Genomic DNA, 16548 nt, shown 5'->3' with positions numbered 1-16548 from the left:
CAGTAGTTTAATAACAAGTGGAATGTTCAACAGCTTAAGCTCCGCCTCCATCTTTTTGTATGCGTGACCTCACTCGGACACAACATACTGGTGATGAGGTGTGGAATAGTTAACCACGACTTTGGAAGCAGAAGAAGCTAGCACAACGATGGCAGTATCAACAGTGAAACGGGCTTGTGCTTTGACGAAAGCAATGAAAGTTTCAAGATGTGTGAGCAAAGATTTACTAGGTTTGTGGAAGCCAACGGAATTGATCATGGGAAACAAAGGGCTTTTGTCTTATTCATGGTCGGTGCAAAGACTTTATCATTAATTACAGACTTGCTAGCACCGAAAAAGCTGTATGAATGCACATTAGAAGACTTGTTAAAAGCACTGAGGGAATTCTATGTGCCAAAGAAAAGTGTGTTAATTGAACGTTACTCATTCAGTGTTTGAAAGCAGCAAAATGGAGAGACTGTAGCTGAATATGACGCTGTGCTAAAAGGACTTGCAACATGTGAGTTCTGTGATAATTTGGATGAGCAGCTCAGGGAACAGCTAGTTTATAGAATTAGCAGTAAAGACCTACGAACTAAGCTGTTGAGCGCGGCATATGGACCTCTATGCCTGCCTGAGCCCGTTCTGATGCGTTTGCCTGACCTGCTCCCGGACTCCTGCTGGATTTATGCTAATCTGTGTTCAGAACCTGGAACCACTTCCCTGACACCGTCCTGGATTTCCCTTTGTAACCTCTTCAGACCTCTGATCTTCTGGTCTTCAGACCTCCTGCCTTCCTTCGTCTGCTTGGATATGCTCATCAGCAAGTTCAGCATCCTTCTAGGCATCAGCTCCTAGAACTCCATGGGCAGCATTTGCAGCCATCTGGCTGATTCCCCTTCTTCTTCTGGGCACAGACTGAACTCTAAAACGAGGTTGGTGACTCACATGCTCGTAATCATCCTCGGTCAGGTTTACGTGGTCATTAACCTCAGTTGTGTTTACACATGATGTAGGTGAACACATTGATGTTAGTGTACAGGCTATTACCGCCATCTAATGGGCTTGGATGTCATTTTACAAATTGTGGCGGCCCATTTCCTAGGGAGAAAATCTCCACTTGCGCTTCCCTCATCGAGTGTGCTTTACTGTGGAGGGAACTCACTGGAGTGTTCTAGGAACCAAGTGAGGGAGCTGGGACTGGGCATTTGTCACCATCCAACCAAACTTCTCTAGTCTGAATGACATCCCAATGACTGCGCTATAGATGAAAACAACACTGATCCAATCGAGTACTAACTTCTGATGGAATTATGTGACAGAGGATTTCGGCTACCAAGAAAATAAAACTTCTGAGACGATTGTTACAATTTTATTTGGCCAATCAATTATACATTTAGTTTAAACGAAAAGCAAAATTATCAGACTGATGAAATATGTGGATTTTTTTTAAATAATTGTAGAAAAATACATAAATGTATATAATAACTACCAAGAGTCACATGGTTCCAGAGGACAACTCATTTGGTCAATGATAAAACATTATTATGACTCAGAGTAGAAAGACAAACATGCTGCTGACAGTGTTGACATATTGTGATGAACGAGGCAAACACCATTCTTTGGTATTTTTACTTGTTTATCTCAAGAGAATAAAAAGCTGCTCTAAATCCACCCTCAGTGAAAATCAATAGACTTTACTCTAAATTACTGAACATCATCCAAAGCTCGTGCCTTAATAAATGCCAGAATCTCATTACAGAGGGTTGTCCCCCACAGATGCACAGGTCAGTATTGTCAGAGGGACACAAAGCTCTCTCTTCTACTTGTTCTTGCCCAGCGTCCTCTGTTTCTCTGCATGCTCCACAATCTTCTCCTCAATGTAGAGACCTTTCCGCCGGCGGACAGCATTCATATATTTGAGGGCCTGGTTCTCAGAGTCTGCCTTCTCCCCGAAGTGCAGGTATTCTTCTTCTGTGGTGGGAACCCAGTACGGATCGCTGTTGATCACCTAGTTTACAAACAGAGTCATCATGTCAACTTGATCCCCAATCAGATTCAAAACAGGTAAACAAACACCACTTTATTTATGGAATCTGGCAAGATCCAAAACTTCTTAAAAATGTTCTACAAGGAGAGATCTACCATCAGATCCAAAAAAGCTTGAAACACACAATGATAATTCAATGTCAAATCTACCAAGGATGATCCTGATGTCCTCATAACTTTATTTAAATTTCCTAATGCACAGCAGGGTTTCAACAGCATAAGAAAAGTTCAATTCAAGATGTTCTAAGACCTTTTAATTCCACTTAAAATAAAAAGTTAAGACCGACACAATAAACACAAAAAAATAAAATAAAAAATGGTAGCGACAAATTTATCAAAAAGTAGAAATATTTCAGATTGCGAATAACTTTCCAAAGTGGAAGAAAACTAAAAATAGACAAATAACAGATCTATTTTTAACAACTACTGAACTAAATTCACAAAAATGTAAAATAAATATATATTGTCAATTATTTCAATGTTTGATATGGCCTAAAAAAAATCCTATTTATGATGTGGTAACAATTCTAAGATAAGTGAAAGACTGATTTAAGACAGTTTAATGCCAATGAAGGCCTTAGTTTCATATTGGACAATTCAATAGCTTTTAAGACTTTTTAAGGATCTGCAGGAACCCTGGTCTCTCTGGTGAAGTTCCAATCATTTGCATTTCTGATCAGAGGAGGAGCTCAGGAACAGGTTTGAGGTTTGCAAATTAATGGAAATCAAAGAATGTAAGCGAGGGTCTGTATCACACACAGGCTGAGCTGGCAGGCAGATTCTGAAGATCTTCCTGATTTATTGAACTGAAAGTATGTACCGTATTTTCACGACTATAAGCCGCACTTAAACGTCCTTTTTTTCCCTCAAAATGTGCGGTGCGCCCTTTGGTGCGGTGGGCCCTATGTGTGTTGTAACTGCGACTTTTGAGACCACCTCATTGAGGAGATGATGAAAGAGTGGCTGAATGTAAGGAGACCAGGTGTTTTTTTTCCACTCATCACCATCGCGTGCCCATCTCACAGCTGATGTGAAAAACATGGGGAAACAAATTAACGCTGTGCTCGCTGTTCAACCGCTCGACATCGGTGTGAACCGGACCCAGCAGGTGCAGCAGAAGCAGCGAGTTTACATGCAAAGTCAATGATTAACGAGCGTATAGGTGCAGCAAAAGGTCCCGCAGCGCATTTTGAGCAGCAGGCGCAGCGCGTCGGGAGCGTTTAAGCATCTGCCAACGCGCTGCTGCTGCTCGAGATGGAAAAATTGAAGTTTTGCTGCTGGACGCGCCGCATCAACCAATCAGAGAAGCTGATCTGGGAGCTGACAGCGAGACAGACACAGCGCTCTGATGACATATGATATTAAAGCAAATGAAAAAGGCTGGATGGATGAGGAGATGATGAAAGCGTGGCTGAGGCAGGGGTATGTGAGGAGACCAGGTGTTTTTTTCCACGCATCACCATCGCTGCGTGCCCATCTCACAGCCGATGTGAAAAAAAAAAGGTGAATCAAATGAACGCTGTGCTCGCCGTTATCCCGGGAGGTCTGACAAAGGAACTTCAACCGCTCGACATCGGTGTGAAGCGGCCATTCAAAGTAAGGCTGCGAGCGGCGTGGGAGCGATGGATGACAGACGGAGAGCACAGTTTCAGGATAAGTGGAAGGCAGCGCCGGGCAAGTTACGCCACCGTTTGCGGATGGATTGTAGATGCTTGGACTAACGTGTCTGCTGGCTCTGTTGTTCCAGCTTTCGCAAAAGCCGGCATTATTTCTGAGGAGCCGCGCTGCACGGAAAGTGACTCTGACAGCGAAGAAGGGGAAACTGGCATGTCTGATTTAGCGCAGCTGTTTAATTCAGAAACAGAGGATGATGACTTTGATGGGTTTGATTAATACTTTGTAATAAATACATGAATAAAGCACAATCATACTCAGTTTTGCACCCGCTCTATTTTTCTACCTGAAAACTTAATTCAACAGCAGCCTCTGGGCCCGGTCTCCTCCGCGTATACCGCGGTGGCTGGCAGGTGTTTTTTCATCTAAATAATCTAAATCTTGCAGCTATATTTGCTGTGATCAGTGGGAATAAAGTAGTTTTAATATGTTTTTAAGTGAGAAAGTCCACCTGAAAACTTAATAATTGCAGTCAGTTCATCCAGATTATCTATTTCTGTCGGAGGCGCTCAGACCCCCACATACCAGCGGTACACCGACAGTAGAAATCCCTGCAACAGCAGCCTCTAGGCTGGGCAGCCTCCGGGTTCACGCGGTGGCTGGCAGGTGTTTTTCATCTAAATAATTTAAACTGCAGGCACCAGGATACCGGCAATAAAAGCAAACATATTCCGTCGGCAGGTTTCAGGATTTTAAGTTAATTTAGGAGTGATCACAGCGCTGTGTCATCTGCGATGTGTCTGTCTCACTGCCAGCTCCCAGGTTTGATTAATACTTTGTAATAAATACATGAATAAAGCACAGTCATACTCAGTTTTGCCCCCGCTGTATTTTTAAATACGCAGTAGAGGTATTTAAATGTAGTAGAGGACATGTACCTGTATATAAAAAACGCACCCTATAGTCCGGTGCGCCTTATGTGTGTGTTAAATACAGAAATGGGACACATAACTGAGAGTGCGCCTTTTAGTACGGTGCGCCTTATGGTCGTGAAAATACGGTAAGTAGTACTTGGTATGAAAATAAGTTGAAGGAAGCTGGAGGGCCTAACTAAGAAGACATTGTGGGCCTAATTTACAGAACAGTATCTAAAGGCCTGAACACACCGGTTGGTACGACTAATTAATCTCTAATCCAATTTTTTTCCACGTCACACTGACTGCTTATAGAGAGGCTCTAACTAGGCAGGGTGAGCAGATCTGTGCAGATTTCCTTGACTTCTGTCTCTGTACCATACACACATTAAAACAGTTACCCACATTTGACTTGGAAATATTCTGAAGAGTTAAATAAAATTTTTTTTTTTAAAACACCAATGCATTCTATAAAGCAAAGCACTACTTAATGAGTCTCTGAACAGTACACCTAGGGAGGTCAAACCTACAAGTGACAGTAAAGGCAAGGTCAAGCCAGCACCCTACTGTGCATTCTGTGACAACCGAGAACACCACCTGAATCAGTGCATGGCCATCAGTAAGCTAAACAAAGAGCAGCTAACTGAGTGGATTAAGACTAACAAGAGATGTTGGCGCTGTGCGCGCTCACACCAGGCGGCGCAGTGCACCTTAAAGAAGAACTGTAATCTGTGTCAAGGTCAACACCTACAGGAACTACACAAATTCAATACAGTGACTTAGAGAAGTCCCACCCAAGCAACTGTGCCACCTCAAGGTGGCAGCACAACCTCCACTGAGGTGTTGTACCTTGATCTGCCAGCTGAAAGCAGCAGGGTGCTGCTGAAAGTGGTCCCAGTGTTCCTGTACCATGGCGGCCGCACTCTGGACACCTATGCGATATTAGACGACTGGTCAGAAAGAACGATGTTGCTACCAGCTGCCGATGACACGTCAGCCATGGCGTCCTGCACGAGCATTCGGGGGGGTCGATTCGTTCATGTGTCAGGGTACGCACACAGGGGGAGGGACAAGCAGACGACCATGATAAACGTGTCAGGAACCAACAGTGTACAACTGACCATAGTTTGTGATTGGTTGACGTTACTCATTGATTTCTCACTGTAACGGGGACCATATATTTCAGTTTCAGACCTTCTATTTCACTGCTTGCTAAGCGGCTGTGGGGAGATCTTCAAGCCACATGGTAAAAAATGTGTCAGAAAAGATCTCCTACTGTACCTTTAAAACAATTTTCCAACTTATAAAGTCAATAAAGCCAAGCTGCTCTGTAGCTTGAAGCTACAGAACAGAGCATATAAACACCCAGAGCGACAAAGCAACTTGACCACAGTTTGATACAGTGTTCAAATTTCAGCGTTTAAGCGTTTTTAACGACCAGATCACGTTCTGTGTGAACGCACAATTAGCATCCTGGACACAACCTGGTCCCCTTGGTTCTGCTCTAATCTTTTAGACATTTTATAGATTAGGACCAGTCCCCCAGATGTCCCACAGAGGCCCTCTAACCAAGATGAAGTAATAACCTTACTGAGAGACCAGCTTCCCCTGAGCTCCTTCCTCTGCACCATGGTCAATGTTAGAATCATCAGGAGTGGAAAATCTCTAAAAGCCTGTTTTCATTTGGAAACTAAAGTGCTAATTTACCCATTTAATTAGTTTTAAAATGATTCTGAGATCACAGCATAAGCAAAGGAAGGGATGTGAATACTTTCTGTTGGCACTCTTTGTAGAGATGATTATAAAGTCTACAGTGAAGCAGACAGAAGTATTCAGGCTTTGGACAACAGAAAGGAGACAGAGGTTACCTCCCAGTGGCTGAAAACCAGCTGTGGACTGGCCAACCCGCTGGTTCTCTTGCGGATCTCATCAGCAAAGCCAAAGCTCTCAGCGACAGGAAGAACAGCTGTGATGATGAACATATCCGTCCCCTCCTTCATCTCCTCATGTAGAACCCGACCCTCGCGCTTTCCCAGCACTCCGTAGACCCGGCCTGGAGGAGGAGAAGCACAGGTCAGGACAACCAGATCTCCCTGTAAATACGCTTCATCATCAAATGTTCCTAAAACAGATGAAGGATAATTACAGCTTTGACCTGATCTAATGTTTAAAATCAGAATGTGTCCTTTCTATGCAACACATCCCTCTGGGAGAACTGGGAGTTAGGGTAGGTAGGAGACAAGTAAAGAAGGAGAGTAGGAAAGAAAAAAGGAACATAGGAAGGACAGAAGGAGAGAGGAAAGGAGACAAGGGCAGAAGGAGCGAGGAAAGGCGACAAGGACAGGAGGACAGTAAGAAAGAGACAAGGACAGAAGGAGAGTAGGAAAGAAAAAAGGAACATAGGAAGGACAGAAAGAGACAGGGAAGGAGACAAGGACAGAAGGAGAATATAAAAAAAAAACTTGAAAAGAAGGACAGAGGAAAGGAGACAAGGACAGAAGGAGCGAGGAAAGGCGACAACGAACGGAGGAGAGTAAGAAAGAGACAAGGACAGATGGAGACAGGGAAGAAGACAAGGACAGAAGGAGCGAGGAAAGGAGACGAGGACAGATGGAGAGAGGGAAGGAGACAAGGATGGACAAGAATAGTAAAGAGACAAGGACAGAAGAAGAGAGTGAAGAAGACAAGGACAGAAGGAGCGAGGAAAGGAGACAAGGACAGAAGGAGCGAGGAAAGGCGACAACGAACGGAGGAGAGTAAGAAAGAGACAAGGACAGATGGAGACAGGGAAGAAGACAAGGACAGAAGGAGCGAGGAAAGGAGACGAGGACAGAAGAAGAGAGTGAAGGAGACAAGGACTGAAGGAAATAGACAGGGACAGAAGGAAGGACATACACAAAAAATAATGTCCTCATCAAGCAGGCCGCCACATCTTGGAGATACTAGTGCAGTGTTCGCTCTTACCAAGGACCTCAGCGGTCGCCATGATCTCACAGGTGTACATGGCCACCATGAGCCTCTGGGGCTGAGCCTGGAAAGCATGGCGGCAGGCATCCTTCATGGCGGCGATCAGCTGGCCAGACACCGGCCCGTAGCAGTCCGCAGACGGAGCCTCTATCCTCCGCTCAGCCAGAGGACAGCCTGCTGTCATATCCCCATCGACATCTCTATCAGCTCCATTGGGAACAGAGTCCTTCAAAGATTCTGGCTGCAGCGATAAAGCTGAGGACTGGACATCCCACCTCTCCACCGAGAAGCAAACACCCATCAGGGGCTCCTCGCACATGGGACCGGAGAGCGTTGCCAGCTGGAAGCCGCTGACGATGCTGTTATCAAAGTCCCGCAGTGGAGGAAGCTGAGTTCTGGTGGGGTCACTGCCTTGCCTGCTTTCCAGACACTGCCATATCGACGCTCGGCTGTAGTCCTTAATGCTGTTCAGGAGTATGTTTGGACCGGACCTAACAACAGAGACCACCAACATGAAGTCCTACCCATAAAGGAAAAGGCTTCTAGCTGAAAACACAGAGCATTCTCTGACCTGCGGGGCCCAAAAGCCCAGATCCGGTCCACAGCACTCCGCCACTTCCTTCCTTGCAGCAAGCTTTCCAGCTGGTCCTTCAGCTCTTTTATGGCCTCCATAGTCCTGAGATTTATGTCCAGAGCTTTCCCCTCCCTGAAGGACATGTTGATCAGCTCCAGAGTCCGGATTACATCTGAGCTCTTCTCCAGAAGAACCGTCACCTCTGTAAAGAAAGACAAGTGGATCTGAAGTCAACCTTAACAAGGTACCAAACACATCACTGTCCTACTTTCTGATTTCCTCTCTGAATTTCTGCTTTATTCAGCTAAAGCAGTCCAGATACTCTGGGCGTATTACCCTGTGGTAATGAGACTGCCCGCACGCCCACAGTCGCCAGTTTGTTGGGAGTGGTGACGGTGACGAGTCTATTAGAGTCCATCTGCTGGGACTCAGATGAACGTTCTTCTTTTACCTAGAAAAGAACAAAAACATTGATAAGGCATGAAAACAGGTGAATGTGAGAGTAGACCCCAAGGTTTAAGAAAGTCTACCCTTTAGGGGCTTCAAAAGGTCTTGCACCTTTTGAACCGTTAAGCATGTTTAGCTTGATGCATATTATATGTCTCTAGTTGGAAAATTTCTAATTTTGCAGCTATCAAAAAAACAAAACAATCAAAGAAGCTCATCCGGGAGCATCTTGGAGACAGATGCTGCATGCAAGCAGGTATTTCTGCTTCTGCAGAGCTGTCGGCATAAAACTATGTCCACTGGCTGTAAAAATCCAGAAGAGTTGATTTTTAGATACAAGAAAATCACTTAGACAATAATGATGATTTGAAGAGTTTCAGTCTGGCTTTAGAGCTCATCATAGCACTGAAACAGCTCTGGTGAAAGTCACTAATGATATTCTCATGGCCTCAGATAATGGACTTGTATCTTGTTGGATCTCAGTGTTGCATTTGATACAGTTGATCATAATATTCTTTTAGAAAGACTTGAATATTTTGTTGGAATTAAAGGAACAGCGTTAGTTTGTTTTAAATTGTATCTATGTGACCGATTTCAGTTTTGTTATGTTGATGATAAATCCACTTCCACTGTTATGCTGATGATAACCAGCTATATCTGTCTATAATCCAGATGAAGCTAACCCATTACATAGATTACAGGCATGTCTGAAGACATACAAACCTGGATGACTCTTAACTTTCTGCTTCTGAATGCAGACAAAACAGAAGTTATAGTCTTTGGACCAGAGTCTCTGAAAAATAAGCTGATTAGCCAGTCACTTCATTTGGATGGGATTAAACTGATTTCAGATAATAAAGTAAAAAATCTTGGTGTTGTTTTAGATCAGGACCTGTCATTTAAATCCCATATCAAAGAGGTTTCTAGAATTTCCTTCTTTTATCTGAGGAACATTGCAAAAATGAGAAATCTCCTGTCCAGGGGTGATGCTGAGAAACTAGTCCATGCATTTGTTACTTCAAGGCTGGACTATTGTAATTCTTTACTATCAAGAAGTCCACAAGCTGTAGTTAAAAGCCTTCAGCTGATCCAAAATGCTGCAGTCAGAGTTCTGATGAAAATGAAAAAGAGAGATCATATCTCTCCTATCCTGGCTTCTCTTCATTGGCTTCCTCTTAAATCCAGAATAGAATTTAAAATTCTCCTTCTCACATATAAAGCCTTAAATGGCCAAGCTCCATCTGATATCAGAGATCTGATTGTTCCTTATGTTCCTAACAGAGCACTTCGCTCTCAATCTGCAGGTTTACTAGTGGTTCCAGTGGTTCCCACAGGATTTCAGGAGACTGTGGTGGGAGAGTCTCTGAACCTCGAGGGTTTTGGACATTTTTAAGCGTGGTGTATCCCACTTAAAGGGGAAAGCAATTTTTTTTTCTTTTTTTACATTGGTCCCTTGATTTTCCGTTATTCCATCATGTTCTACTCACCCATATGAGTTTAGTGTCATTTGGAGCCGTTCTGAAGATATTCCGTTAGGTTATATCCAAGTAACATCTTCCTATGGGCAACGACTTGAAGGCACAAACTAAACTGTTCATCATTTATTCTTTATGGTACGCCAGCATTCAGAACATGGAGGCCAATCACTGTCCCCCATACATCCACGGTTATATTTTTAATATTTCTATTTTTTTTAAATAAAGCGCTGTGTGTATAACGCCATGAGACTGTGACAGGCCTGCAAAGAAACTAAAGTCAGCTCAAGTCCAGGCATTCAAATCACCTCCTAGTTGTCTTATTGCTTCAGGCGCCCTAACCTTCTCAGCTCACTATCAGAGCCACGTTTCTCCTGTAACCAAAGTCAAAATTAAACTTTTTCTGGAATAACTATAACACCTACAACCCCCTAAATCAATCAGTTCTCCACTGTTCACACAGGCGACCAACTTGAGAATCAAATGGCGAAATTCACTGAAAGATGAGGGATTTATACATCTAATTAGACTTCAGGTGGTTCTTCTGTTGGGGCCATGAGGGAAAGGAATGTTCTAGAGAACTTTCTAAGAACCACCAAGCTCCATCTTCAACACTGGGGCCAAAGGTCCAGGCTGTTCACAGCAGACCCACCTGATGAATGACAGCCACTTTCTGCTGCCTGCCCAGATCCTCGTTCACCATGTCCACCTTCGGGGGCCGGACCACCGTCTCCCTGAACGGGATGATGGGCTTGGACACGCTAATGTCAATTTTGGCAAATCTGTAGATCCAAGCAGGAGAAGTAGTGTTAGAACCCCAGTCTAGTTTAAAAGACATTGTTACCTTTAAAGTAAATATTTCTTTCTCTATTGTTTCAATTTGTTCAACAGACACTATTAAGCAAATGTGGTCTCAGCCTGGGCTTTGACTAGGCCTTTTACAGAAATCATATATCTATAGCTCAAACGTTTGCTGTAGTTTTTCACCAGGTCTGCATTAGTGGTGAAACGGTTCACAAAATCCGTGGTTTGATTCGGGTCAGTATATGTTTATTGTTACCCCGAAATCCCATAAAAATTAATGAAATGTAATTATTTTTAATGATTCGCAGAAACCATGGATCATTTCGTATGTTTTGCTGCTTTGAATTTAATCATCTGGCGCATGCCCTCTACGATCTCCAAGGAACTCAGAGGGGAGCGGACGGGAGCCACAGCGGAGGCTGTAGGCTTTGCTTTGTGCAGGCGGTCTGGAGCGCAGCGGGGCGGAGCGGAGCGCTGACGGAGTATGCGGGATTTCGGGGTTAGCCTGACATGTTAGTCATGTTGCTGTTAGCATAAACAAAACGTGTTGCACAATGCTTGCACACTGTTGCACTTTTATCCACAACTTTCTTTCGGCCGTCATCGTAGGTCACTCTAAATGCAAAGTAATCCCATACAGCAGACCAATAAAGTGCTGCTGGCGCGTCTTCAAACTCATGTTCTTTCCCACTCGCCATACCCACACAATTCTCCACAACAACTGATTTTTTTCTGCTACACCCGGCTACGCTGCTTCGCTTCTTCTTCTTCTTGTTTACTACTGGTGGTTGGCTGTGGTCGCAGTACCGCCACCTTCGGCTCTGGAGTGTAAACGCTTCACCTATGAGAAAAAGGAGCAGCGCGTGAACCGAACGCAACGCACGCAAACCAAACCGAGACAGTCGAACCAAACGGTTCGGATGGTTTTCATAAACCGTTCCATCCATAGTCTGCACACACTACAGCAGGGATTTTGGCCATCCAAACCCAGGTTTAAAGCCTTGCAGGGCAGCCTAAATCCTACTTCTCTCATTAAGACAGAAAAAAGAAAGAAAAATAACAAACGATCAGTTCAGGTGTTTTATAAAATATGTGAATCAGGAAATTGTCTATATACCAAACTGGCAGGTTGTTGTTCTCTACTTCAAAAAACACCTTTCCAGCCTTGTGGAGGTGAACAATTTTGCCTCCAGTCTCATTGGATAGCTCTTTGGTCTTGGCCATGTTAGTAGTTGGATTCTTACTGATCGTATGGGATGGACAGGTGTCTTAATGCAGCCAAAGACCTAAAACAGGTGCATCTAATTTAGGAGAATAAATGCAGTGGAGGTGGACATTTTGAAGGAAGACTAAAAGCTCTTTGAGGGTCAGAATTCCAGCTGATAGACAGCTGTTCAAATACTTATACTGGATCATACAAATTAATAGTTAAAAAATCTTATATTGTAATTTCTAGATTTTTTTTATAGATTGTGTCTCTCACAGTGGATATGCACCTATGATGACAATTTCAGACCCTCAATGATTTCTAAATTGGAGAACTTACAAAAAAGCTGGGTGTTAAATACTTATTTTTCTCACTGTAACTCTCAGTCCAACATGACAGCTGATGGTTTACTCAGAATGGGAGGATAGAGATAGAATGAAGCAGAATGATGAAAAAGGGGTCCCTATGTCCTCCAGCAGTCTACGCCTATAGCAGTATAGCTATAGATATGATAACCTGAGCAACTCTAACTATAAGCTTTAAAAAGTTTTCAATCTTGACTTCAAAGTAGACAGTGTTTGATTCATGGACTAAAATTGGTAGTTGGTTGAGAAAACTGACCTGGACCCTAACAGGTCTGATACCGAGGTAACGAGAGAGCTTTACTGAGGCAAAGCAGGAAAAGGAGCCATGATGAACACACACACCTCTCTCTGAGGTCATCCAAGCAGCGCTGCAGGTGAACCTCCCCGGCCGTCACCAGGACATGCTCTCCTGTCTCCTGTATCAGAACCTCAGCACACGGATCTGCCTGGTTCAAGAGACGCATCCCACGGACCAGCTTTGGCATCTCACCTGGAACATACACAGATTGTGTTGATCATCCGCTTTGAGAGGACACCGGGGGTTTAAAACTTCAAAATCATTCTGCCTCATTTAGCCCCATCCGCACAGAGAAGTTTGACCATGAAGACGAAACTGGACAAATACACAGGAGCTGTAACAAGCATTATAGTAATCATTCCATCCCAGTGGGGTTGCTGTGATACTGTCAAAGACGCACACAGAATGGAGACAACACCAGAGTAGCTTAGTTTTGTTTATTGGTTTGTTTAAAGGGAATAATTTGCAAAAAAATCCTGAATCAATAAGTCCCTGAGCAGGTGAGCAAATGAAACATGTTGTGCCATATGCCGTGATCATAGTTTTTAGACATTGGGAACCAGTGTCCATATTTCATCTTGACATGATGACCAGAAGAGAAGACGCTTTGGTGAAAGCAGCTGGGGGACCTCTGCGGCCCCCCTCTTTTTAGCCAAGGCCTCCAAAGCAGTAACAGGAACTCCCATAGAGGTGTGACTTGCCAGCCCCTTCTTTGTGAGTACAGACAAAACCACAGAGGACACAGGACGTTATTCACTTTGCCTCCTCTCCCTTGCCCATGAAGCTGGGGTCCATCTCCGACAAGATGGAGATCCTGCTGGAGCGGAAAGACACAGATCTCAAGAATCCTCAAAGATAAATCAGAACCTTTCAGAAACTTCTGCAAAACAGACCTTTTGCAACACATTTCTCTTGAGTTTCAGAACTTATTAACCCAGACTGGATGAGAAGCATGCCTTGATCAGCCACTGAGACCCCTGCTGTGAGCCACTGGAACAGAGAGAGAGACTGCCTTGCTGTGGCCTGCCTGCTGAACTCCAAATGGAAATGGACAAAAAGGTTTGCAGGTCTGGCATGAATAGGGACAGAACAAACAACATGTTGTTTGATTAGGAGTAAGAACAAGTCTAACAGGATGGACTGCAACTTGATCAAGCAAATAATTTAATAAAACATTATTTGGCCAAATAATGTTTTATTCACCTCATGGATTTGCATTGTGAATTGGTCTGAAAACATTCCAATTTCTTTAAAATTAGTAAAAAACTAATTTGATCATATCCCAAATTCTTCCAGATAAACTTTGGTTTCAAACACAGAATCCATCTTAAACTGTAATATGTTTTTCAACCGTTTCCCCCTTCCTCTTTGTACATAGTAGTTAGTTTAGTTTAGTTGAGTTTTACTAGACTTAGTTGAGAGTTTTAAACTGAAATACGTTTGACTTGGAGCTGAATGATTTTTGTTAATAAACTCTTATATTTTGAACAGAAGTTGTGGTGAATGTATGTGCAGAAATAACTGTTTGACCATGATTAGTGCTCAAATAATTCTTTCATTTATTGTTCTAACACACAGTTAGTAGGACTGTGTGTCATAAACAGTATATAACAGCTGAAATAATATCTGATTAAATAAGATATTTTAGCACCCCATACCGGGGCAAAAGACATCTTAAAGTAACAGAAATGTAAATTCCAAGCTGGCTGGGAATTGAATAGAATATAAAATCCCAATATCAATGTGACATTTTATCTGGATGGGCATTGAACATAAAATCACAACAAACAGCTTCTGAAACACAATGGCTGTTGTTAGTCTTTTGTTTATGTTCAATTATCATGCCAGCCCACTAGGGGGCTCTGCAGGATAAGCTATCTCTTCTGGGGTTAGGACGTTGGCTGTATGTTGGTGGTTGAAAGAAAAATAAAGCTCTCCCGAACTCATCCAGAAGTGAAGTTATATTTGGCTAACAGTGGTAGCAGAGGATGGTTAGTAACTACAGAGTTCTGCCAACATTTGAAGAAGGAAAGTCTTATGAAAGCTGGAAGAATGAAGTCAATATGTGGACGAGAGTTACCGACTTGGAAAAAAAGAAACAAGCTCTCGCCGTTGCTCTGGCGCAATCCGGGAGGGCGCGAGACACCGCTATGGAAATTCCGGTAGATGATTTAAATAAAGACACTGGAATGGTCACGTTGTTGAATAAATTAGATAATTTGTTCCTTAAAGAGGAAAAGGACATGATATATGAAGCATACTCAGAGTTTGATCGGATCAAAAAAGATGCAAGCACATCCATGGTGGATTTTATTATTGACTTTGAACAGCGTTATTCGCGCATGAAAAAATACAAAATGGAGTTACCCGATGCAGTTCTGGCATTTAAGCTTTTAGATACTTCGTGCTTGGATGTGACAGACAGGCAGTTGGCTTTAACAGCATGCTCAGATGTGACGTTTGCTTCAATGAAATCCGCTTTAAAAAGAATATTTGGTGATAAGAAAAAAAGTGAAACAGCAGAGAGCATCAAGCAGGATTCAGTGTTTGCAACAGAACAACAAAGACAGAAAGGCAGGACTTGGAGGCCCAACTCATGGCAAAGGTCCCCACAACCCGGCACCAACCCATTGGACAGGTATGGAAAACGATCTAAGTGTGCTGTGTGTCAAAGTACCTATCACTGGGCCAAAGATTGTCCACATAAAGCAGAAAGTATAAAAATCACTGAAGATAACACAGATGTGGAAGAATGCAATATTACTCTGTACACCAAAGAATCACCAACAGATGCTGAAATATTCATGACAGAAAGTTTTGGTTCAGCAATAATAGACACTGCTTGCACTAGAACAGTTTGTGGTAAAGAATGGCTGGATAACTACAGAGCTACACTGCAGCAAAAAGGGGTCAAGACTATGAGAGAAACAGAAATGAAAAGCCACAGGCCATTTAAGTTTGGAGATGGAAAAATAGTGTACTCCATCAAAAAGATAAAGATACCAGCCAAGATTGGCAACACACGATGTAACATCGAAACAGAAGTCGTTCCGGCCAACATCCCACTGCTTTTGAGTAAAACGTCACTAAAGAGAGCAAAAACTGTTCTGGACATGGAAAGAGACAGAGCAATGATGTTTAACCAGCCAGTGCAATTGGACTTCACCAGCTCTGGACACTACTGTGTGAACATTGTGGATAAAGAAAGTAAAAGTCCTACTCACTCTGATCAATTGTTGGTGGAGGAAGAAATACTGGCTATAACAGATAAAATGAACCCAAGTGAGAAGACCAAAGTTCTGGAGAAACTTCATAAGCAGTTTGGACATGCTTCTGCTGAAAAGCTGAAACGGCTTTTAAACAATTCTGGCAACAAAGACACAGACTGTAACAGCCTCCTGCAAAACATCATAAACCAATGTGAAGTATGTCAGAAATATTGCAAGACCAAACCTAAGCCTGCTGTTGGCCTGCCACTAGCGTCGACATACAATGAGACTGTAGCTGTAGATCTACATGAGCTTGAGCCTGGAGTGTGGTATTTACACATCATTGATCAGTTTACTCGTTTCAGTGTAGGTAGTGTTTTGACCAGCAATAGGTCTTCTGAGATCGTCAAACATCTTATTCATGACTGGATTAGTGTACATGGACCACCACAAAAGCTATTCAGTGACAATGGTGGTGAGTTTAATAATGAAGAAGTGAGAGACATGGCTGAGAACTTTAACATTGAAGTCAAGACAACACCTGCTTACAGTCCCTGGAGCAATGGGCTGTTGGAACGCCACAATCAAACTCTGACTGAGATTATATTGAAAGTAAAAACAATACTGGGTGCAACAGGAGCACCGC

General features: G+C 43.1%; 1 protein-coding gene across 3 annotated transcripts in view; it reads right to left on the bottom strand.

Annotated features, from left to right (window-relative positions):
• Positions 1-1332: 1332 nt before the first annotated feature.
• efl1 (elongation factor like GTPase 1) overlaps positions 1333-16548 on the bottom strand; it is a 50713-nt gene continuing 35497 nt past the window's right edge. For all 3 annotated transcript variants that reach the window (XM_038273817.1, XM_038273816.1, XM_038273818.1), the window contains exons 17-23: positions 12738-12885; positions 10672-10801; positions 8434-8548; positions 8095-8299; positions 7521-8014; positions 6425-6609; positions 1333-1990 (exon numbers count right to left, since the gene is read on the bottom strand). In XM_038273817.1, the coding sequence (XP_038129745.1) occupies positions 1802-1990; positions 6425-6609; positions 7521-8014; positions 8095-8299; positions 8434-8548; positions 10672-10801; positions 12738-12885 (1466 nt within the window). In that variant the 3' untranslated portion in view covers positions 1333-1801. The remainder of the gene's footprint in view (positions 1991-6424; positions 6610-7520; positions 8015-8094; positions 8300-8433; positions 8549-10671; positions 10802-12737; positions 12886-16548) is intronic.

The sequence above is a fragment of the Cyprinodon tularosa genome, unplaced genomic scaffold (assembly GCF_016077235.1).
Source record: "Cyprinodon tularosa strain WSP-4 unplaced genomic scaffold, ASM1607723v1 ctg890, whole genome shotgun sequence".
Taxonomy (NCBI): domain Eukaryota; kingdom Metazoa; phylum Chordata; class Actinopteri; order Cyprinodontiformes; family Cyprinodontidae; genus Cyprinodon; species Cyprinodon tularosa.
Note: the sequence above shows the minus strand (reverse complement) of the source record. Positions and strands in the feature narration are given on the sequence as shown.